The 22945-nt window shown below is 41.7% G+C and overlaps 1 protein-coding gene and 1 pseudogene across 3 annotated transcripts in view; one reads left to right on the top strand and one right to left on the bottom strand.

Moving 5' to 3' along the window:
• ALDH1L2 (aldehyde dehydrogenase 1 family member L2) overlaps positions 1 to 22945 on the top strand; it is a 73503-nt gene that overhangs the window by 10914 nt on the left and 39644 nt on the right. For 2 of the 3 annotated variants that reach the window (XM_006141433.3, XM_006141432.3), the window contains exons 2-7: positions 4749 to 4893; positions 9575 to 9809; positions 13772 to 13937; positions 19481 to 19582; positions 19799 to 19888; positions 21456 to 21590. In XM_006141433.3, the coding sequence (XP_006141495.1) occupies positions 4749 to 4893; positions 9575 to 9809; positions 13772 to 13937; positions 19481 to 19582; positions 19799 to 19888; positions 21456 to 21590 (873 nt within the window). Of the gene's footprint in view, positions 1 to 4745; positions 4894 to 9574; positions 9810 to 13771; positions 13938 to 19480; positions 19583 to 19798; positions 19889 to 21455; positions 21591 to 22945 lie in introns of all 3 variants that reach the window. The other variant, XM_014591862.2, reaches the window with a different exon arrangement.
• LOC106735961 (nuclear-interacting partner of ALK pseudogene) lies at positions 15529 to 19436 on the bottom strand (annotated as a pseudogene).

Here is a 22945-nt window from a genome sequence, read left to right as displayed (position 1 = left end):
ACTGCCAGTTCTCAAAATTCCTAATGTGGATAGCTTTGGCCTTTTTTTTGGGGGGGGGGAGATTTTTGCTATAGGGCGCGTGCGCTCGCCAGACAGACAGAGAGAGACATAGAGACAGAAAGCGAGAAATCACCCCCCAGGGGAGATGGTCACGCCGCAATCCTTTCTCCTCCATTCTCCTCTCGGGATCTTGGGCACGCACGCACACGCACCTGGCGTGAGTTTTAAGCTACCGGGTCCAGGACGTGAACCACGATCGACTACGTGGGAGTCCAGTGACATAGCCATTACGCTAACTGCTGGTTCCCACTTTGGCCTTATTTTATGCCTTGCTCAAATGGTTCTCTGAAGCTAGTATCTGATTCACAAAAGGGCTTTGGATTAAGGCAGACTATTAGTGGGCCTTTATGTTTTCTATGTGTTTGTTTATATATTCATGTATTTAAATTGTGAGAGAGAGTGTGCATTTGCCAGAGAGAGACAGAAAGAGAGGGAGAAAACACCACACAGGGAGGTGTGGTCATGCTGCAATTCCTTCTCCATCCTTTCGGCATTTGGGACATGGTATGTTTTTCAAGCCACAGGGGCCAGGATTTGAACTGTGGCTGACCATGTCTGATTTGGCTCTTTCAACCAATAGGCTAAGAAGCTGGTCCTGGACCTTTAAGTTTTCTATGAAATACTCTCTGTATTATTTTTTAAATTCTTGGACTTAGTCAATGTCCCTATTAACTTGCTTCCTAAAGGATCCAACCAGAGTGGGACCAGCAGTTGGCATAATGGCTATGTTGCTGGACTCCCATGTAGTCGACCACAGTTCAAGTCCTTGACCTGGTGGCTTAAACTCACTCTGGGCGCATGTGTGTGCATGCCTAAGATCCCGAGAGGAGAATGGAGGAAAAGGGATTGCGGTGTGGCCACCTTTTCCTAGGGGGTGATTTCTTGTTTTCTGTCTCTCTGTCTCTCTCTGTCTTTCTGGTGAGTGCATGCTCCCTATAACGAAAACCTCTTAAAAAAAAAAAAGAAAGAAAAAAAAGAATCCCACCAGAGGAAGGGTAGCCTGAAAATACAACAATTGATATTTTAAAAAGCAAAAGCTCAAGCCAACCCTGTGGCCTGGTAGTTAAGGCAGCCAAATCCTACATGGCCAACCTCATGGTTTAAGTCCTGATCCAGAGGCTTGAGAAACAGGCCAGGCACACCCAGAATCCTGCATCTTTGTGAGTGGTGCTTTCTCCTCTCCCTCTTCTCTGTGTCTCCGTGTCTCTCTCTGGTAAGTGTACATGCCCTCTAACAACAACAGCAACAACAACAAAGCTCTGTTCTCTGCAAAAGGCTGTACTAATTGGAATGCTATCTCTAGGGCAGCAGTCCCCAACCTTTCTTGGCACCAGGGACCAGTTTCATAGAACAGTTTTTTCATGGACTGGAGCTGGGAATGGGAGTGGGGATTGTTTCAGGATGATTCAAGCACATTATATGTATTTTGCATTTTATTTTTAGTATTAATAAGTTGTCGAGAAAGTCATGATGCATTTTTGCATAGAAAAATATATCATGACTTTTCTGACATTAATATTACATTCTAATAAGGACCAGTACTGGTCCATGGCCTGGAAGTTGGAGATGCCTACTCTACTGAAACCCAAGGTAACAGAACTTATCCCCCAGATTTGGAAATGCTGTGTGTAATTTTATGCTTTCTTTCTCACCAATACAATAGGCACTGACAATGAGAGCCCTTCAAAGAACAATGCTGTCTCCCATGCTAGGGCCACTGTAGTATTCCCTTAGAAAGGCTGATGGAGCTACTTCCCACAATTGACCTGTCAAACTATTGTCATGTATTTCTTTGCTAAAAAATAAAAATGTGGAAAAGACCTCATACATAGGAAAGCCATAGAAACATATTCACTGAGGTGAGATACCTCTGGTTTTGAAGGCTGCTCTTTGCCTCTTTTTAGCTCTGCCCTTGGGCAGGTTCCTCAAGTTCTCTGGGGCTTATGTTTTCTCATTTGTCAGAAGGTCACTTTGAGGATTAAAGAAAAGACGAATAAACTAATAACTATTGGATACACATTTTTCAAGGCCTACCCGCTGTGGCTCAGTCAGTTACCTCCTGTTCTGCAGTGTTGGGAACCACACAGCTGGCCATAGGTTCAGATCCTGCATCAACCTGAAACATCATGGGTGTGCTCGCCCCAAATTCTGACTAGCTAGAGCATTAGGGGGAGGGACCCAGCTGCCTTCACCACCACACCACGGGACGGCCCAATGTCTTTCTGGAAGAGTCTGAATTGAATCTGGAGTTGAACTCCAAATAATCAGATAACAGCTGAGCAGCACAGGTGAGTTGAGTCGGCTCAGTGTTTTGACTCTCGTGTGTTTCCAAAGTAGTATTTTAGATGTCTTATATTTCTGGCATGGATAAGGTGAAGCCAAAAGTTTTGTAGGATGGCCAACATGTAGATTCTATTTCAAGCAACAGCATTAACTATAGGATAAGAAAATAGAATATTTATAGAACACTTTGATTTTTTTGAAGAGAGGAAATGAAGCAGCAACCATGCGTTTTCTGTAGGTGAATCGTACTGCTGTCACAAACTAAATCCGTGTGCTTGCAACTACTTAATTGCTGGGTTAAAGTTAATTAGGTTGTTTTGGGATAGAAACTTTGGCTGGTCTTGGAAAAGGACTTTTAAACTAAAACCTTAATTGTTTAATTACCAGCTCAATTACAGGAACGTTGCAAACTGGAATCCCTTTAAGTTTGTGCCTAAAAGGGACATTAACTATGGCTTTAACAAAGTGGGAATAGGAAAAATTAAATTTCTTCATAACTAGATTTTCACAGTGAGGCTTTACTAATTTAGAATAACTTTCCAGAGAATTCCATTTAGATCGAAGGGGAAGAATACAGAACCATATTCTAACATAAAGAATGTAACAGAAAATTCTGGTGAACCACACCCAAGAAAAGAAGCGCAAGGGAAATCTGAGGCTCTGATTACCATTCCTGGACTCACAACCCTCCATTTACCTTCCTTCATCTGACAGCTTTTCAACACTGTCTTAAACATCGTGTCAGCGTATGTACTTAAACATTGTGAGAAGAAAAAAATAAAAGCTCCACTTTGGGAGAATTCCCCAAAGATACTATAATTGGTTAAACGTATTCCTTTAAGATTTTAACTCATTAAGTGCCACTTAAAAAAATCCATTTATTTGTTATATTCCTTGATAATCACTGTTTTTTTTTTTTTTTTCTTTTTGAGAGGTTTTTTGGTATAGGGCGTGTGCGCTTGCTAGACAGACAGAGAGACAGAAAGCAAGAAATCACCCCCCAGGGGGGATGGTCATGCCACAATCCCTTCTCCATTCTCCTCTCGGGGTCTTGGGCACGCACACACGCCCGGCGTGAGTTTTAAGCCACTGCGTCTGGGATGCAAACCGCGGTCGACTAAGTGGGAATCCAGCGACATAGCCATTATGCTAACTGCTGGTTCCTGATAATCAATGTATTTTTTATCTAAAAAGAACATAAAAGAGATGGGTGGGAGCAGTTCATTTTAATTGCTTTCTTTTTAAATACCTCGTTGAGTTGTGGAATTAGGCAGGCCTGGATTTAGATCCCAGCTCTCTCCCTTTCTATCTGTGTGATCTTGGGGATACATTTGACACAGGTTTTTGCCATATAAGCTCAACAGAAAAAAAACAAGAGAGAGTGAGAGAGAAAATGAGAAATCACCCCCCGCCCCCTCAGTGGGGATGGCCACACCACAATCCCTTCTTCTCCGTTCTTTTCCTGAGATTTTGGGCACACATGTACACATGCCTAGTGTGATTTTCAAGCTGCCATCTCTGGGACTCAAACCAAGGTCGACTATGTGGGAGTCAAGGGCCTTAACCACTATGCCACCTGATGACCCCATATACTTGACATTTAAAAGCTTCAGTTTCTTCATCCATAAAATGGTGCAAAGTGTGGGGGAAATAATAAAGCAGGAGGATTGAAAAGATTAAGTTAAATAATGCTCAGGTCTCAATTCTTTATCTGAAACTTTCGAGGTCATTTGTATTTTGGAATTTAGAATTATTCACATTTTAGAAAGTTAATATAGTACATAGGTAGTATATTACATAAAATTCCCAGCAGGCTCTGGGGCAGTACCTATTACAAAGCACACTGAATTGTTTGCAGCAAACATGCACATGTTCTACAGCCTTCATAAATATTGTAACTAAAGTCATAAATAGCATTATCCATTCAGGTCAGATCTCATACCAAATGAGTTTGTGGCAAACTTACAGGAAACCTAGAAGAACTCTAAAGACTAATCAAGGGTGGGGCCAGAAGGTGGCATGGTGGTTAAGTGTGCTGGACTCCCCCATGGCTGACTGTGGTTCAAGTCCCAGACCTGGTGGCTTGCTTTCTCACTTTCTCTCTCTTTCACTGTGTCTCTCTCTGGGCAAATTAAAATAAATAAGTAAAGTTAAATAAAATAATTCTTTGAAAAATAATAATCAGTGGTATTAGAGCAAAGAGAAAATTAACAGTTCTAGGTGTGAAATTATTTTACTACTTTCTATATGTAATATAGTATAGGTTTAGAGTATGTCAATAAAAATTTTATTTTGTAAATCTTTGAACCTTCCATAGTCCTTGAGTCATCATATTACTGAAAAAATGTTTATTGCACAAGTCTTCTTTCCATGCTCACATCTGTCTTCATTGAATTGCTGCACAGATTTATTTCAAGAACAAGCTGAAGCTGGCACTTATAGGCCAGAGCCTCTTTGGACAGGAAGTCTACAGCCATCTCTGCAAAGAGGGCCACCGAGTCGTGGGGGTGTTCACTGTCCCAGACAAGGATGGAAAAGCTGACCCACTGGGTGAGTCAATCGCTTGACCCACTTGGGTCAAGAACACTCAAGTCTAGGGGCTGGACAGTGGCTCAACAATAACAGCGCTCTGTGAGGCTGACCACATGGGAGGGTTTGAGGTTCATGTCTGGAGAGTACCAAGCAGGCACATGCCCATGATCTGGGATTTGCTGAACATGGGGGATGGATCATGGTGTGAAGACCCTGTTGGGGTGCTGGTTTCTCTCTCTCTCTCTCTCTCTCTCTTGCTTGTGGAAGAGAGAAATAAATAAACTTTAAAATAATAATAATAATAAAGAATCCTCAAGTCTAAGTCAGCCATCCATGCTGGTGTGGCAGCTCCACATTCATCCCAGTGTACCCTTCTTTTACTTGCTGTATTGCCATTACCAATTCTGGGCTTCCACTTCATGGTCTAAGGTAACTGCATCAGCACCAGCTATCACGTATGCATTCCAGTAAGTAGGAAGGGATTTTTTGAGGGGCAGTAGAGGACAAGTTTTTTTAATTAAGGGTGTAACCCAGAAGTTGCACTCATTTATTCCCACTTTATATCCTGACCAGAAGTGAGTCATAGGCAAAATCTGCTTGCAGGGGAGGTTGAGAAATGCAGTTTCCTTTGGTGTGGCTTTGTGTTCAGCAAAACTAAGGGAATTCATTGCTCAAAGATGAAGGACATCTAGCAGTCTTGGCCACATACGTGGACTTCAGAAGAACTATAAGCATGTGACATTTTTAGACTTCCATTCTGAATAAATCCTGGGAAATAAGCTTTTCCCTTTTGTCCAGTTCCAGGGTCAGGACACCTCTTCATTTGGGCTCATGGCATGACTTAGAAAAAGAAAAAATACCATTTGACTGATAGAGTATATGTTCTAGAGTCAGGGGATTGATTATGACTCTATCACCTACTAGCTCTATGACTTTTGGTAAATTACTTAACCTCACTAAGCTTTAGTTCAGGGGCCTATCTCACATGGCTGCTGTGGGGATAAAATGAGGTATGTAAAGTGCTCATTCCTGCACTTCATTCATAATAAGCCATCCATAATGCTCTGGGGCAGCCAAAACCCACCAACTAGATGCCTGAAGCCTGTCTCAGTGAAGTACATTTTTTACAATGAAGCATTCTAAGTCTTTTCCACTCCATTTTTCTTTCCCAGAATAACTTTTCAGTTTTCTCCCAGTATCACAGAGAGAGAATGAGAGAGAGAAAGTACTTCCCCAGTGGGCTTGTTAACACTGCACTCTTTTTTACCTTTAATTCTCCATCCTGTCAGGACCTTGGGCATGTAGCATGTACCAAGTGTGTTTTTCAAGCTGCTGGGGCTACTGTGGTTCAAGTCCCAGACCTGGTGGCTTGCTTTCTCACTTTCTCTCTCTTTCACTGTGTCTCTCTCTGGGCAAGTTAAAATAAATAAGTAAAGTTAAATAAAATAATTCTTTGAAAAATAATAATCAGTGGTATTAGAGCAAAGAGAAAATTAACAGTTCTAGGTGTGAAATTATTTTACTACTTTTGAGTCTTTATTCTAAAGACTCAAACCCTTTTCAGCCATGTGGAATCCAACTTCCTCTGCACAGTGCTTAACCTCTATGCTATGAGGCTGGCTGTCAATATCACATTTTCACCACTATTTAACCATTTTCCTGTTATCTGACTTGTGCATTATTTAATTTTCTGAACATTTGCATTTTGTGAACATTATTATATCAAATTCTTCTAAATGGATTGTCAAGGCCTACCCTTGAACTTCTTAGGCTTCAGAAGTTAAGTTTGTGGGAAAGGTTTCATCTCATCTTGTGTCAGTTCATTTTAATGACTGAATCAGGGAGAAAAGAAAGGGGACAAATAATGCAGTTAAAAAGCCTTTGTGAAAAACTTATGGCTTGAAGGTAGGATGTTGAGAAGGATTGAGCTAAGAGACAAGGAAATAGTAAGGGCTACCAGCAAGGTGCTACTTTATAATATATTCATTTTACTCACTGAGGTTTACGCCTGAGTCAAACATACTTTCTTAAGTATGTATATATCAGCTGTGCTTGATATTGAAAGTCTTTAAATTAGTTAAGATCTTTAGTGAACCAATAAAATGTGAAAAAAAAAAGGCATGGAAAACAACTGTATATACCAGAGACAGTGTGTAAGAAGGGGGGGAGTTGGCAGAGGATGAGAGGCAGGAAATCAAGGGGGAGAAAGCAAAATATGTAAGAAATAAGAAATAGATAATTATTTTTTTATGATAATATGTATGGTAATATCCTTGATTGAGCCAATATACAATGTATACTGGATGGAAAAATCTCATTTTGTATACTGTATTGATGTACAGTGAATGACTGTAAATGAATAAATAAATAAATAAATAAATGAAGGGGAAAAAGTCGGGGGCTAAAGCTCTCTGGGGAAGTAGCAAAACTGCAATGGAACAGAGCCTCTTTATTCTAAATTAATCAGATAAGCAGTGAGTGAGTTTAGCTATAGAGTACAGTGTTCAATATATATGACATTCTCTGAAGCCTATATTCCTGGTACAAGATCGATAGCTTTCATTAACTTAGTACGTAGGCAATATCTTGGCTTGTGGAATGACATTAAATATCTTACGACACACCCCATGACTAGAGCTCCATGAGTTGACCTTGCAGTCCCTGCAGCTTTCTGTCTGGGGATGGGGTTGTTTTCAACTCCTTTCTGCATTCTTTCCTTTTGGCCTATCTCTCAGACCTGGGCTGGTTTCTGTCTCCAGCATGCCTTAGTTAGGGTCAGCAGGTGGCATGGCAGTTGAGTTGCTGGGTTCCCATATGGCTAACTACACTTTGTGTCCTGGATCTGGCAGCTTGCTTTCTCTCTCTCTCTCTGTCTGGTAGGTGCATGTGTCCTATAGCAAAGTAAATAATAATAATAATAATAAATAAAATTTTAAAATAAATAATTCTTTAAAAAAGCCATAGTTATGTTTTTTTTGAAATTGTCTGAAATTAATATATTGGGTTGTCAGAAAAGTCATGATGCTATTTTGCATAGAAAAACAGAAAACTACACCATAACTTTTTAAAGAGCCTAATACATACTAGTATAATAGTATATGTAAATATATTTATGTAGATGTGCCTACATAGAAATGTAGGCATACATAAACAAATAAGTATATATGCTTAGGTTATAGTGTATGGGGGCCAGTATGTGGCATGGAGATAAAAGAGCTGGATCCCACATGACTGACTGTGCATTTCGAGTCCTGGACCCAGTAATGTGAAAATCTCACCAGGCACATGTGCATATGTGCACATGTGCATATGTCCCCTAAATCCCAAGGGGAGAATGGAAGAGAAGGGACTATGGCATGGCCATCTGCCTTCGGGGTACTTCCTCACTTTTCCTTCTCTCTCTCTGTCTCCCTACGGTGCCCAGACACACCCTACAGCAAATACTAAAAACTTTTTAAAAAGATATAATGTATGTAGTTAGTAAAAGTGACATACTGTTATGGAAAAATGGGCTGTGATGCCTGTTCTTTGGGGGGGCCATTCCATTTTCACATGGCGTTAGAATGGAGTCATTTGCTTGGGAAAGGACGATGATTTCCTCAGAAGGAGACCTGGATCTCTCCCAGTGTAGCAGAACTCTTACAGGGAGCTGAGCATGCATTCTCCATTCTTGGCTTCTCTCTTCTGCTAGCTGGTGAATTTGAGAGAAGGAATGAGACAAGCTCAGCTCATCACCTTTAACCCTGCCTCTTCTGGGACCTGCCCATTCCGCAGGGAGAGCGTGTTCTGATCTACTGCTTGTCTCTGTAGGACTTTTCAACTGTACTGGAAACTTGGTGTGTTCCATTTGGGGGTGAAGTATTGGCAGTAAAGCTATGTTCTAGAGGGTTGTATCGGCAATAAAGGTACCATTTTTTATTAAAAAAAAAAAAAAAAGAAAACACTTCAAAGGCCAGCAGGTGGGAAGAAAGTTATGGCGACTGGATCCTGACTGCATGATTGAGTCCTGGACCCAGGGGCTTGAAAAATGCTCTGAGCATGTTTGCATGTATGCCCAAAATCCTGAGAGGAGAATGGATTGTGGTGTGGCCATCCCCCATGGGGGGGGGTGATTTCTCACTTTCTTTCTCTATCTCTGTCGTACCTCTCAGGTAAGCACACACACACCCAATAGCAAACTAAAAATAAACAAAAAATATCAATTAAAATCTCAAAATATTGTCTAACTACAAATTTTTGTGCTCAAATATATCATGTTTTAAGTATATAAGTATCCCAATCGAAAAATAGATGACACCAGATCTAAATCGTTCTTTATCATATTATATTTGTAAATGTTTTATAAAATTGTCAAATTAAAATATGTAAATCCATAGCAATATAAAGTTATGGCTACTTTTTTTTTTTTTTTTTAGGTTTTTGTCATGCACTTACCGGCGAGAGACAGAGACGAAAAGTGAGAAATCACCCTCCCCCAGGAGCTGGTCATATTGTAATCCTCTCTCCTCCATTCTCCTATTGAAATTTTTAGCACACACGCACACACACACACACAGTATGAATTTGAAGCCACCAGGTTCGGGGCTTGAACTGCTGTCGGACATGTGGGAGTCCAGTGTCTTAATCACCATATCACCGGCTGGCTCAATTATGGCTAACTTTTTTAAAAATAAAAATTGTCTTCTTTTTTCCTGCTCAGCTTTGGCTGCAGAGAAAGATGGGACCCCTGTGTTCAAATTCCCTCGATGGAGAGTCAAGGGCAAGACCATTAAAGAGGTGGCAGAGGCCTATAGATCCGTGGGCGCCGAGCTGAACGTGCTTCCCTTCTGCACGCAGTTCATCCCCATGGATGTAATTGACAGCCCAAAGCACGGTTCTATCATTTACCACCCGTCCATCCTGCCCAGGCACAGAGGAGCCTCTGCTATCAACTGGTAAGATTTTCTAGTAACAGGATGAGTCTATTTCCATTGTCAGTAGTCTTTCTGTTTTTGACTTAGGTGGTCAGGAAATGAGTATACTTGAACAGTTGTGAGGTCCTAACAGATTGCTACTGCTGCATGAACTCCCCTGCCTCTGGACATACTGCATGGACCAAGACAGCATTTCCCAAGAACAGTCTATGGAGTGCTAGTTACACCAAATGTTATGTCATAGACATTGAGGTATGTAGTTAGTAAAAGTGACATACTGTTATGGAAAAATGGGCTGTGATGCCTGTTCTTTGGGGGGGCCATTCCATTTTCACATGGCGTTAGAATGGAGTCATTTGCTTGGGAAAGGACGATGATTTCCTCAGAAGGAGACCTGGATCTCTCCCAGTGTAGCAGAACTCTTACAGGGAGCTGAGCATGCATTCTCCATTCTTGGCTTCTCTCTTCTGCTAGCTGGTGAATTTGAGAGAAGGAATGAGACAAGCTCAGCTCATCACCTTTAACCCTGCCTCTTCTGGGACCTGCCCATTCCGCAGGGAGAGCGTGTTCTGATCTACTGCTTGTCTCTGTAGGACTTTTCAACTGTACTGGAAACTTGGTGTGTTCCATTTGGGGGTGAAGTATTGGCAGTAAAGCTGAAAACACTTCAAAGGCCAGCAGGTGGGAAGAAAGTTATGGCGACTGGATCCTGACTGCATGATTGAGTCCTGGACCCAGGGGCTTGAAAAATGCTCTGAGCATGTTTGCATGTATGCCCAAAATCCTGAGAGGAGAATGGATTGTGGTGTGGCCATCCCCCATGGGGGGGGGTGATTTCTCACTTTCTTTCTCTATCTCTGTCGTACCTCTCAGGTAAGCACACACACACCCAATAGCAAACTAAAAATAAACAAAAAATATCAATTAAAATCTCAAAATATTGTCTAACTACAAATTTTTGTGCTCAAATATATCATGTTTTAAGTATATAAGTATCCCAATCGAAAAATAGATGACACCAGATCTAAATCGTTCTTTATCATATTATATTTGTAAATGTTTTATAAAATTGTCAAATTAAAATATGTAAATCCATAGCAATATAAAGTTATGGCTAAATTTTTTTTTTTTTTTTTTTTTTTTGTCATGCACTTACCGGCGAGAGACAGAGACGAAAAGTGAGAAATCACCCTCCCCCAGGAGCTGGTCATATTGTAATCCTCTCTCCTCCATTCTCCTATTGAAATTTTTAGCACACACGCACACACACACACACAGTATGAATTTGAAGCCACCAGGTTCGGGGCTTGAACTGCTGTCGGACATGTGGGAGTCCAGTGTCTTAATCACCATATCACCGGCTGGCTCAATTATGGCTAACTTTTTTAAAAATAAAAATTGTCTTCTTTTTTCCTGCTCAGCTTTGGCTGCAGAGAAAGATGGGACCCCTGTGTTCAAATTCCCTCGATGGAGAGTCAAGGGCAAGACCATTAAAGAGGTGGCAGAGGCCTATAGATCCGTGGGCGCCGAGCTGAACGTGCTTCCCTTCTGCACGCAGTTCATCCCCATGGATGTAATTGACAGCCCAAAGCACGGTTCTATCATTTACCACCCGTCCATCCTGCCCAGGCACAGAGGAGCCTCTGCTATCAACTGGTAAGATTTTCTAGTAACAGGATGAGTCTATTTCCATTGTCAGTAGTCTTTCTGTTTTTGACTTAGGTGGTCAGGAAATGAGTATACTTGAACAGTTGTGAGGTCCTAACAGATTGCTACTGCTGCATGAACTCCCCTGCCTCTGGACATACTGCATGGACCAAGACAGCATTTCCCAAGAACAGTCTATGGAGTGCTAGTTACACCAAATGTTATGTCATAGACATTGAGCAAACTAATGCTCAGTGGTCAGCTACGTTTGGTTTATGTTGGATTTCTTTGTTGCAGGTCTTCTTTGAGTGTTTAATAAGTGGTTTAATATGAGTATCAGAATCTCTAAGAGGGAAACTGAGCATACAGTAGTCCCAAACTTATTTGACCACAGAACTTTTTTTGCAAAGATTATCTCAAGTACATTGCAGAAGGTGCTGAATTACCTGAAATTATCTTCTTGTCTGTACTCCTCCATTCAACTTTAAGCTTCTTTTTTTTAATCTTTTTAAAAAAATTATTATTTAATATTTTTTATCCTTTTTTTTTTTTTTAATTTGACCAGAGAGGGATAGAGTGAGAGAGAAAGAGACCGAGAAAGTGAGCAAGTAAGCTGCCAGTTCTGGGACTTGAACTGTGGTTGGCCATGTGGAAGTCCCCTAACCACCATACCACCTGCTGGCCCCAACTTCAAGCTTCTTGAAAAGCAACTTGGCCCTACATATAAAAATTTTTAAATTATTTAATTTTATTTATTATTATTATCACCACATATTTAAAATTTGTTGTTGGGCACATATGCTTACTGAAGAGAGACAGACAGACAGAGAGGGAGAGTAAGAAAGTAAGCCACTGGGTCTGCAACTTGAACTGTGATTGGTCATGTGGGAATCCAATACCTTAGCCAGCATGCCACCTGCTGGTCACAGGCTCAACATTTTTAATACTATTTCTCCAGTATCAATAACAGTGCTCGGCACACTAAAGGTACCCAGTACCATCGGTACACTATTCTATGAGTAGAGGTGGGCCTTTCCCACCTTTCTACTTTCTCTCCTTTACCTGCACATCTTCCTGATACCCCTCAATGTCAAGTTTTTGAAAGGTCAAAAGTCTACATTGTTAAAAAATGTGGGGCCAGCAAGTGATGTGATTAAGGCAGCTGGATCCCACATGGCCAACTGCACACTTCAAGTCCCAGATCTGATGGCTTGAAAACTTGCAGGGCATATGCACATGTTCCCAGAATCCTGAGAGGAGAAGAAAGGAGAAGGGATTGCTGCATGGCCATCCCCTCCTCCACCAGGGGGTGAAGGTGGGATGCTTTCGCATTCCCCGCCCCCCTCTCGTGAGCACATGTGCCCTATAGCAAATTTTTAAGAAAAACATGATGAGAAATATTTCATTGTTTTTCAAGTTTGATTACTTGAATTGATTTCTCTTTTGTATCATTTTTTTTTCATTTCATAGTATTTCCACATGTGGAGTCATTGAGTCAATATGAATATCTTCAAGTGTCTTGATAATACAATGCCAATTAATTCATCAAAATTTCTGAAAAGAGTAATTGATTGATTGTTTGATGTAGGTCTTGGTTAATTAGTAGCTCAGAGGAGTAAAAATGACTTAAATCATGTACTTGGCAGAACTACCACTTTATATAGGCTATAACAGCCTGCTCTGATAGGCATTTATGTGTATTTGTCCACATGTCCAGGAAGTTCATTGTTTGTATTATAAGTTCCTGAAAGGCCAGGATAAGTTTTCTCTTAAACTTTATACAACACAAAATATAAATATTGAATTAATCAATCATCTTTTACTACAATTTATATAGACATCCTAGAGCTTATTCCAATCCTACATGAAGCTTATACCTCAGTTACACAACTTAAGTTAATAATCAGTTCTCCTCTTCACATTACACTGAGTATTCTCTGTTTTATTTTCCATTCTTATTCTGCCTAATACATGGTGAAGCGCTATGTAGGAACCAGTGCCAGGTAGGCAAATTACTTGACCCTTAAGTAGAAACCTGACACCTGGGAGTCAATTAGTGGTAATAATGATGAATCTAATGCCTTTTTAAATTCATTGTAAGTCATCAGTATGTATTAACAAGAAAAACAACAGCTATGAGAAGGTATAAAATAAAAGTATCTTTAGGAATTGCTTTTTATGAGCTCTGACATCTCCCAGGTCTACTGCCAATTTCTCACAGTTGGCTCCTTCACTTTCTAGTTTTCCATTATAACAACCTTGTACTTTAATATCACTAAGTCATTACTTTATAATACAGTTACCAATATTTTAAGTTGAAACTCTTCTTTTCACAGGACTTTAATAATGGGTGATAAGAAAGCTGGATTTTCTGTTTTCTGGGCTGATGATGGTTTAGATACAGGACCCATACTTCTTCAGAGATCATGTGATGTCAAACCCAATGACACGGTGGATGCACTTTATAATCGATTTCTTTTTCCAGAAGGAATCAAAGCCATGGTCAGTATATTGATGACATTTAGAAAACATAGTAAACCTTTAAAGTTTTGGAAATATTTTTCTTTTATTGAGGACATACCCATATGAATTTTCCAAAACTATGTAAAGCTTAAAAGCATTTTTAATAAATCTTAGCAAATATTTTATTTTATTTTTTGAGAGATTTTTGCTATAGCATGCATATATTCACCAGAGAGACAGAGAGAGGCAGAGAGACAGAAAGTAAGAAATTGTCCCCCAAAGGGGATGGCATACCACAATCCCTTCTCCATTCCTCTCTTGGGATTTTGGGCACACATGCACACCACCCAGCACATGTTTCAAGCTACTGAGTCTGGGACTTGAACCACTGTCCGCCATGTGGGAGTCCAGCGCCTTAACCACTACACCACCTGTTGGCCCTGCAAATATTTTATTAATACAGTTATCAACATGACTGGAAGAAGAGCACTCAGAACACTGCCCTGCACTCATAGTACTGAAATGGGTGCTCAGGTCTTTAATGTTCCATCTAGTTTCATAACCCTGCACTCCTAAGGCCTGCTGTGCCTTAGCCTGTCCACATCCCTATCCATATTGAAATAGCCTCTCCTCAGTCAGATGTACATGTCTGACACTCATTGGCTTTGCAACACCAGCATCTTCTAATGATTAAATCAGAATGAAAAAGACTTAGGATCAGCTGACCGAAAGGAATTCAGACTTTATTTGCTAAAAAGTTGCTCTCACACCAGTTCTCTCTAGGAAGAGCTGAAATATCTTCAGGGTGAACATAAAGATTCTCACTGATGGGGAACCAGCAGGTGGCATGGTGGTTAAGGTGCTGGACACTCCCATATGGCCAAACACGGTTTGGGTCTTGGTGGCTTGCTTTCTCATTTTCTCTCTCTCTCATCTCTCTCTGATCAAATTTGAATGAATGAATGAATGAATGAACAAAAATAATTCTTTTAAAAAAATGGTTCTCACTGATGGAATGTACGGAAACTTTCCTTGACTTCTCAGGGACTCCATGAGTCTTACCATGGACTGATAAGACTGCCTGTGGGCCAGCAAGACAGTCAGCACTGCCTTCTAGCCTGGCCCTGATGGTGCTAAAGGCTAGCTCAGCTCTACCATTCTCCGTGGTTTCTTTGCCAAGTGTGATAGCAGGGCATCAGTTCCTATGCTGAAAAGTGGGATCTAAGAAACTTAGGAGACAAAGAAGGTGAGAGGGAGTGAATCAAGAAGAAAAAGAAAGAAACAAAACATTTAAAAGTGGGGCTGGCGTAGTGGTTAAGGTACTGGACTTCCACATGGCTGACCGTGGTTTGAGTCCTGGACCAGCCTGCTTTCTCATGTTTCCTCTCTCTCTCTTTCTCTCTCTCTGGTCAAATATTAAAAAAAAAAAAAAAGATGGTAAATAAAATTAAATAAAATAATTTTAAAGAAAGAACATTTAAGGGCTACAAAAATGAAAAATTTTCTGTTGATGATAATGTGTATGATAATATCTTTGACTTGACCAATACAGTGTATTCGTGATGGGAAAATTCATTTGGTATGCTGTAATGATACACAGTGACTGAATGTTAAACAAACAAACAAAAACTCAGAAAAATGTGTCTGAGCTGCTGAAAGAGCAAAGGCAAGCTCGTTTGGCTTTCTGCAGAGGGCAAGAGGTACTTTCAGGCCACTGGTGTCCCATTTCCATACTTTGGGTCACAGGGCAGGTTCTGGCTGTAGAACTACCTGCCTCCAGCTCTGGATGGTCAACAAGACTAGAAGAGTCCTAGCTCTGAGTCTGGGAGACGATGGGATCTGGGTTGTTTTCAGCCTGCTCTGAGCCAAGGAACATGTGGCAGCCTGGCTCTGAGTCATTATCCTCTGAGGAGATTGAGGCACAAGCAGAAAGTGTTCTGGCCGCCCTCAGAGCCTGGGGTTGGAGAGCTGGTCAAGCCAAAGATGCACCCAGGTTGGTCATGGATGATTCAATCTGCCAGAAGCCCCAGAGCTTTACCTTTCTCAGTGAACATGCTATCAGGGATTGCTGCATGAGTTCCAAAGAAGAACTATACGCCCAGCCACACACCGGCAGTATACAGGCAGTGATGTGGACTTGGATGCCTGAGACTAGCTTAATTACAGTTTTCCTCTCATCGCTTTGGTGATCAAGTTCATCTTCTAGCAGGTGTAAAAGAAGACTGATGTTGTCTTCTGACAAGCACATCATTTTCAAATCTTTTGGTCTCAGGGAGGCGGGAGGTCCAAGTGACAAAGGCTTTGAGAGCAATCTAGGAATTCACTAAGAATGGCAGGCTCATCCAGTAGCAACATCCCAAACTGGTCTGGCGAAGCATTTGGCCAGAACAGGACTTCTCATGGGCAGTACACTTTCTTCAGCTCAAGGTAAAAAGCTGTGTGTAAATTGCCACAGAGAAAAGTTGACAACTGGAGCATTTGAGCATATTACAGGCCACTGTGAGCCAGCTGTATTTGCACTGTCAACTAGAGACAGCTCAGAGGTCTTACTTGCCCATTTCAAAGAAGAAAATGTTCCCACTCTGCTAAAAAATAATAAATAAATAATGCATATTTGCTAGATTTCAAAGGAGGTGATTCTGGTTGGGGTGATCCATTAGTTGACAGGAATGTGACAGATGCATCTTTTGCATCTGGACCTCCCTCTTCTGGGGCAATTCCCTCATGTATCAGCTGCTGGATTTTCTAGGGGCCAGATGTCTTCTGGGGAGTGAATGACTGTACCCCAATTCTTTTCAACCGCCACAGCAAACACTTACCCTCACTCAGTGCCATCATCTTGGTTTGTTTTCCAGTATAAGTTTATATTTATATAGGATGATGTATTTAGGGTGAAAATATGAACTTTAAAATTTCTTAGTCTGGGACCAGCAGGGGGCATAGTAGTTAAGGCACTGGATTCCCACATGGATGACTCACAGTTCAAGTCCCAAACCCAGCAGCTTGAAAATCACACTGGGTGCATGTGAATGTGTGCCCAAGATCTCAAGAGGGGAATGAAGGAGAAGCAATTGAGGCTGGTCACTGCCCCCCAGTGGTGATTTTTTATTTTCCCTCTCTCTGTGTTTGTCTCTCCCAGGTGAGTGCACACCCTATGGGGAAACACAGCCCCCCCCCAAAAAAAAGAAAAACCTTAAAAAAATTCTTTGTGAAACTGACTTGTTCTTCTTGTAGTGATCAAATAGATGAAGTAGCAATGAAACTGCTCCTTTTCTTTCCCCAAATACTTGAATCTCCAACCGCTTATGATGATTAATTATACAGAAGTATACAGAATCTTAAGAGATTTTGCTATGTAATTTGGACTTCCACTAAAAGTATTTTAAGTCAATCTGTGTAATAGGGTGAAGTTTGATATTGCTTTACTTATTCAGAGGTGCTCTTGGTTAAAAAGTCCAAAGAATGACCATCACGAAGTAAAGATTTTAACCTGTAAAAAATTAGAAGATTCACCAGGTAAATGCAATACCATTTTATGTTTTCCCCCAGTATTGTGTGGTAAAAGTATCAAGGTTATATATAAAGTAGTAGCTGTTGACTGAGAAGTGGTAAGAGCAATGTTTTGTTTATATCACGTGATGACTAAGACAGTAGGGCTTTGGTGTCAGAAACACCTGTGTTCAAGTCCTCATTCTACCACTTATTTATTGTAGTGACAACGGGCTAGTTGCTTGACTTCATTAGCCTTGGCTTGCTCATCTATGAAATGCAGATAATACTGCCTGACTTGTAGGCTTGTTGTGAAAATTAAATGGTACTGTTTGCGTAAAGCATCTGACACACATTAGGTGTTAAAAAAATAATTACGATAAAGCTAGTATTGAGCCAACAGGTGATGGAGAGGTTAAGACACTGGATCCCACACGACCAACTGCACAGTTCCAGTCCTGATCTAGTTGCTTGAAAATCACACTGGGCATACGTGCATGTGTGCCGAAGATCCTGAGAGGAGAATGGAGGAGAAGGGACTGGTGTGGTCATCTCCCCTGGGGGGTGATTTCTCACTTTTCCTCTCTCTGTCTCTGTCTTTTTTCTCTGTCAAGTGCACGTGCCCTATAGCAAAAACAAAAATACTAGTATTACATGTGCTCAGTGGCATCTACTCAAGCCCAGATTCTCTACCTGACGGTATTATATTGGGTCATTGGAAAAGTCACAACATATTTCTCTATGCAAAATGCGTCATGACTTATCTGATGACCCAGTAGATAGAGGTGATGGAATGAGCTATGAACTTGGCTGTTTTCAGGTGGCTCCCTCTATGTGTTCTTGGGTAGGTTGGTCAGCAGCTGTGAGTCTTTAGAGAGAAATCTGAGAACTTAAACTCACACAGACCTCTCAGGGAAGGGGAGAGGTGCTCAACTCAACCTTAAGTATGGCAGGGAAGAGAGTGTAGGACACAACTCAATGAAACTCATGGATGGATTTTTAACTTTGTATTCCAGGAAATTCTAAGCTAGAAAGCAAGTTAATTAAATACAATAATGTATCCATTTCTAGAAGCATCATGATGAATAAATTCAGCCACACTGACTTATTCCTGAAATTTCCATTGAATCACCAAGAAGAGGCTGAAGTTTGTTTAAACAAGGGAAATTTTTTTTTTTTTGCCAGAGGGTGCATATGCTCACCAGAGAGATACAGAGAGACAAGGGAAGAGGAGAAAGCCCCCCACCAGTGGGATGTAGTCATGCCTCAATTCCTTCTCCATACTTTATCTGGTTGGGATTTTGGGGCATGCACTTGTGCCCATGTTGCTTTTCAAGCCACCATGGCTGGGATTCAAACTGTGGCCATGTGGAATCTGACTCCTTTAACCACCAGGCCATGGGGTCATCCCAAAGGGAGTTGCTTTTAAGAGAGTTGTTTTTAAGAGTACAGACATGGGGCCAGCAGGTGGTGTGATGGTAAGGCACTGGATTCCTACATGGGTGACTATGGTTTGAGTCCCAGACCAGGTGGTTTGAAAATCATGCTCTGTGTATGTGTGTGTGTGTGTGTGTGTGTGTGTGTGTGTGTGCCCAAAATCCTGAGAAGAAAGAGGAGAAGAAGGCATTGTGGTGTGGCAGTCCCCCCTGGGGGGCTATCTCCCTTTCTCTTTTCTCTCTCCAGTGAGCACATGCACTGTATGGCAACAACCTAAAAACAAAGTGAAAGAGAGTGCAAGCTTGCTATTAGCAATAGAAAGAGGATATAAAACTACCGCCTCTGAGTCCCAGAAGCTATCTCTGTGATCTTGAGCTAGTTACTTAATTTCTCTAAACTACATTTTTCATCTATAAAACGAGAATAATAGTATCCACCTCCCAGTATTTGTGTGATGTTTGCGAGGGATATTTTATGTAAAATAGCTACTGCACCGCTTGGCACATGGATAGGCCTGATGAAATGGCAGTTATTATCACTGTCTGACTCTCTGAGCAAATTAATATGTAGTAATTCTGTTCAGCAGAAACTAAGTTAAACAGAACATGCCATTGCCGATCATTGGACTGTAACACAGTTGCTGGTTTTGGCTTTAGGTCGAGGCCGTCCAACTCATAGCTGATGGAAAAGCTCCTCGTGTTCCCCAGCCAGTAGAAGGGGCAACATATGAAGGTATCCAGAAAAAGGAAAATGCCGAGGTATGTCTATCCAATCAACATAACATCACATCTGAAAGTTCCCCACCCTCTGCCTCTACGTACTTCCCAATCTATTCAGCACTAACTCTGTGCTGTACGGTAGGTCTCCAAGCCAGCCCAGCCCACCACCCCACCTGTACCACCAGTGGAGAGAAATGTTTCTATTCCTCATAAGACTCACAGCAGCGAGTCAGCCTGTGCTTTATGCTTTCCTAGATTTCTTGGGATCAGCCTGCCGAAGTTTTGCATAACTGGATCCGAGGTCATGATAAAGTCCCTGGAGCTTGGACGGAGATAAATGGACAGGTATGTTCGAGGTTCCTTTTTATTTTCCATGTTACCATTGTCAGGGGTATTGCCAATAAGTTCAAACTTTCCTTGGTTCTTCCCTTGGTCTTGAGGAAGGTCTTTGATCCACCCTCTTCTTTACTCAGCTGAGGTTGAGCATTTACTGTGACGCAGACACTCAGCACAGACCCTGCTCTCAGGAGCCTGCGATTTTAGGAGGAAAACAGAGAGGTGAACTGGCACTCACGATGCAGTAAATTAAAAGAGATGAATGTCCAAACTCTGGTGTGTTATGAAAGGCTTCCTAGAAAAGCTGCTTGGGGTGAACTTAAAGGATAGTCACCTTGGTAGAGAGCGAGACAGAAGTAGAAACCAGAGATAGAAGATAGAAGATAGACCCAGGGCAAGGACTTGCAAAAAGAAGTCAATGAAGCCAGGGTCTCAGGTGTGAGGAGAGGTCACAGGGAGAGATGAGGCAGGAGAGATGGGCAGGGGTATGACAGGCCTTCCATCGCCGAGGGAATCTGGACTCAGCTAGGGTGCTGGGTTTTACCCCCTCTAAGAGTTTCCTGATCTTCTCACGTGCCCAACCTCTCTGTTCCAACAACACTCTGCCTACCTCTGAGTTAGCATACTATATGTTGTAAGGGGTCTCTATCAATCCTGCCTCACTAGCCTATAGACCCCTTTGAGCAAGGACTTCATTTACTGTCTCCATAATCTCAGCACTTCCACGTATTCTTAGTGCATATTAGGTGGCAAGTGAAAAATGTATGATCCATGAATGAACAAGGGTGAAAGTTTAGTGTCTTAGTTGAGTATGGGATCTGAAGCCAAAATGTTTCCATTAAAATTCTGACTCTGCCACTGTTTTCTGTGTGCTCTTTGGCAGGTTACTCAACCACTGCCTGTTTTGGTTTTCTCCTTGTAAAATGGAACTTGTGAAATAATTCTGATTCCCTGTGGGTTATTGTCAAGACTAAATTAGTTAATAGCTATGGCATAGACTAAGTATGCCATGGTGATCAATACACGATAGTTAATAGTCATGGAATTATAATAATAAATCAATTGGTGGGAGTATCTGTTGGTTACAATCAGGATCTGTTCATTTGTAGGAACTACCCACAAACCACCTGTACTTCTCAGCATTCACACGGGACTGTAATAGAATGCTACTCTACCGCTCCTCGCCCACCTCCGCACCACACCTCCCTGCCTTCCCACACCTTACCTTCAGGCTCTAATGGCTGAGGGCTTTTTTTTTTTTTTTTCCTCAGAGGCTCTGAAGGCTTTTCTCATTTTCTCATTCACCTTTGTAACAATGTGAACAGGTAAAAAACACATACCCAAGTGCTTGGATGTGAGGCATTTGAGAAGCTCTTCCATCACACACTCACAGGGTCTCTTAGGTTGTGCCATCTCTATGAATGCCTGAGACAATCTCTCATACTGTGGCTTCTCAGTTTTCCTACAGGTGATAATTTGAAGTTCAGGCTTTTGTCAGGAGTGATGTTTGCACAAGCCCCTGCGAGCAGCTTTACTTCCTGATTTAGCAATCCTTGTTCGATTTCTTTGTTCTTAGATGGTCACTTTCTACGGCTCCTCATTACTGAATAGTTCTGTGCCTCCCGGAGAGCCACTAGAAATGAAAGGTGCCAAGAAGCCTGGTCTTGTTACCAAACATGGACTTGTTCTTTTCGGTAATGATGGAAAAGCAGTGAGTATTCAATGTGATCTCCTATGAAATTACTTTTGGCTTTCTTTTATAACTGACACTAATAAGGTAAAAGCTTTCACGAGGCAATCTGGCTTTGCACTGGGACGTGGGAGGCTAGGGCTACCTGTACTTCCATTTCTTACTGGGGATGAGGTGGACAGATCACCCGGCTCTATGTACCCTGGCAACGGCGAGGCTCCTCAGGCTGGACCTCTTCCACCTCCCAAGACCTGCCAGTTTGCCTTCTGATAGTAGAAAGAGGTTGGAATGTAACCTGGAGACGAGGGTGAGATTCCCTGCCCTGCCACTACTGATTGGACTTAAGAATGATGGTTCTTTCCTCTGAGTATCAGTTTCCTGTCTATAAAACAGAGAGAGGAATTTCTACATCTGCCCGTCCACTGTCAGAGTTTGGGAGGAACAAATGAAATGGCTACAGCCCTCTTTAGATGGGTGTAGCTGTTGCCTCAGCAGGCCGGCGCCCAGCTATCCTGCCTGTGCTTGGGAGGTTAGGCTCTGGGCCTCTGTGTGCTCTTGGGCAGCTTCCTAGCGAAGAGTGCTAAAGGGAATTTGTAGCTTACAGATGTTTTCCAGTTGCTGCAAGATAAATCAATTAAGATTGTAGGATTGGGGCCGGCAGGTGGTGTGGTAGTTAAGGGTGCTGGACTCCCACATGGCCGACTGCGGTTCAAGACCCAGACCTAGTGGCTTGCTTTCTCACTTCCCCTCTCTCTCTCCTTTTCTCACTCTGTCCCTCTCTGGTCAAATTAAAATAAATAAATAAATAAATGTTAAATAAAATAATTCTTAAAGATTATAGGATTTAGAGTCTAATTTGCGGTTTAACCCCAGTTCTGTTCCTATCTGAGAGGCACTGGGCAAGTTAACCTCATGGAGCCTCCATCTGCTTTCATCAGGATTGCTGAAATTTAAGACACTTTAGCACATCTGAGGGACTTTGAAAAGTTCCTAGGAAGTACGTGTTATGACAAATCTTTGCATGGATTTCCAAATAAACCCACACTTCAATTCCATTTTCCATGGAGTTCACGATGCCCCCTTGTGTGCACTGTGGGTGGTGCAGAGCAAGTGCTCACGTGATGGCAGCAGCAGCGTGGTGGAAGTGGTCACAGTAGGTTTTAGTCCAAACACCTACACCCAAATGCCAGGTGGGGCCTTATTATCCATTTTGAGATGTTTCTGGCCCTATACTTAACTTCCTCCTTTCTGCTGTCATTATTAAAATACCATTTCAGTCCTTCCACACATGATGGTAAGTGCTTTTAATCCACATTTTTGCATTTTCCAAGTAAACTGACCCTTATACTTGTATAATATATAAGACTCTGCCATCC

Source organism: Tupaia chinensis, unplaced genomic scaffold, assembly GCF_000334495.1.
Source record: "Tupaia chinensis unplaced genomic scaffold, TupChi_1.0 Scaffold000054_1, whole genome shotgun sequence".
NCBI lineage: Eukaryota > Metazoa > Chordata > Mammalia > Scandentia > Tupaiidae > Tupaia > Tupaia belangeri.
This window is presented reverse-complemented; position numbering and strand designations above follow the sequence as displayed.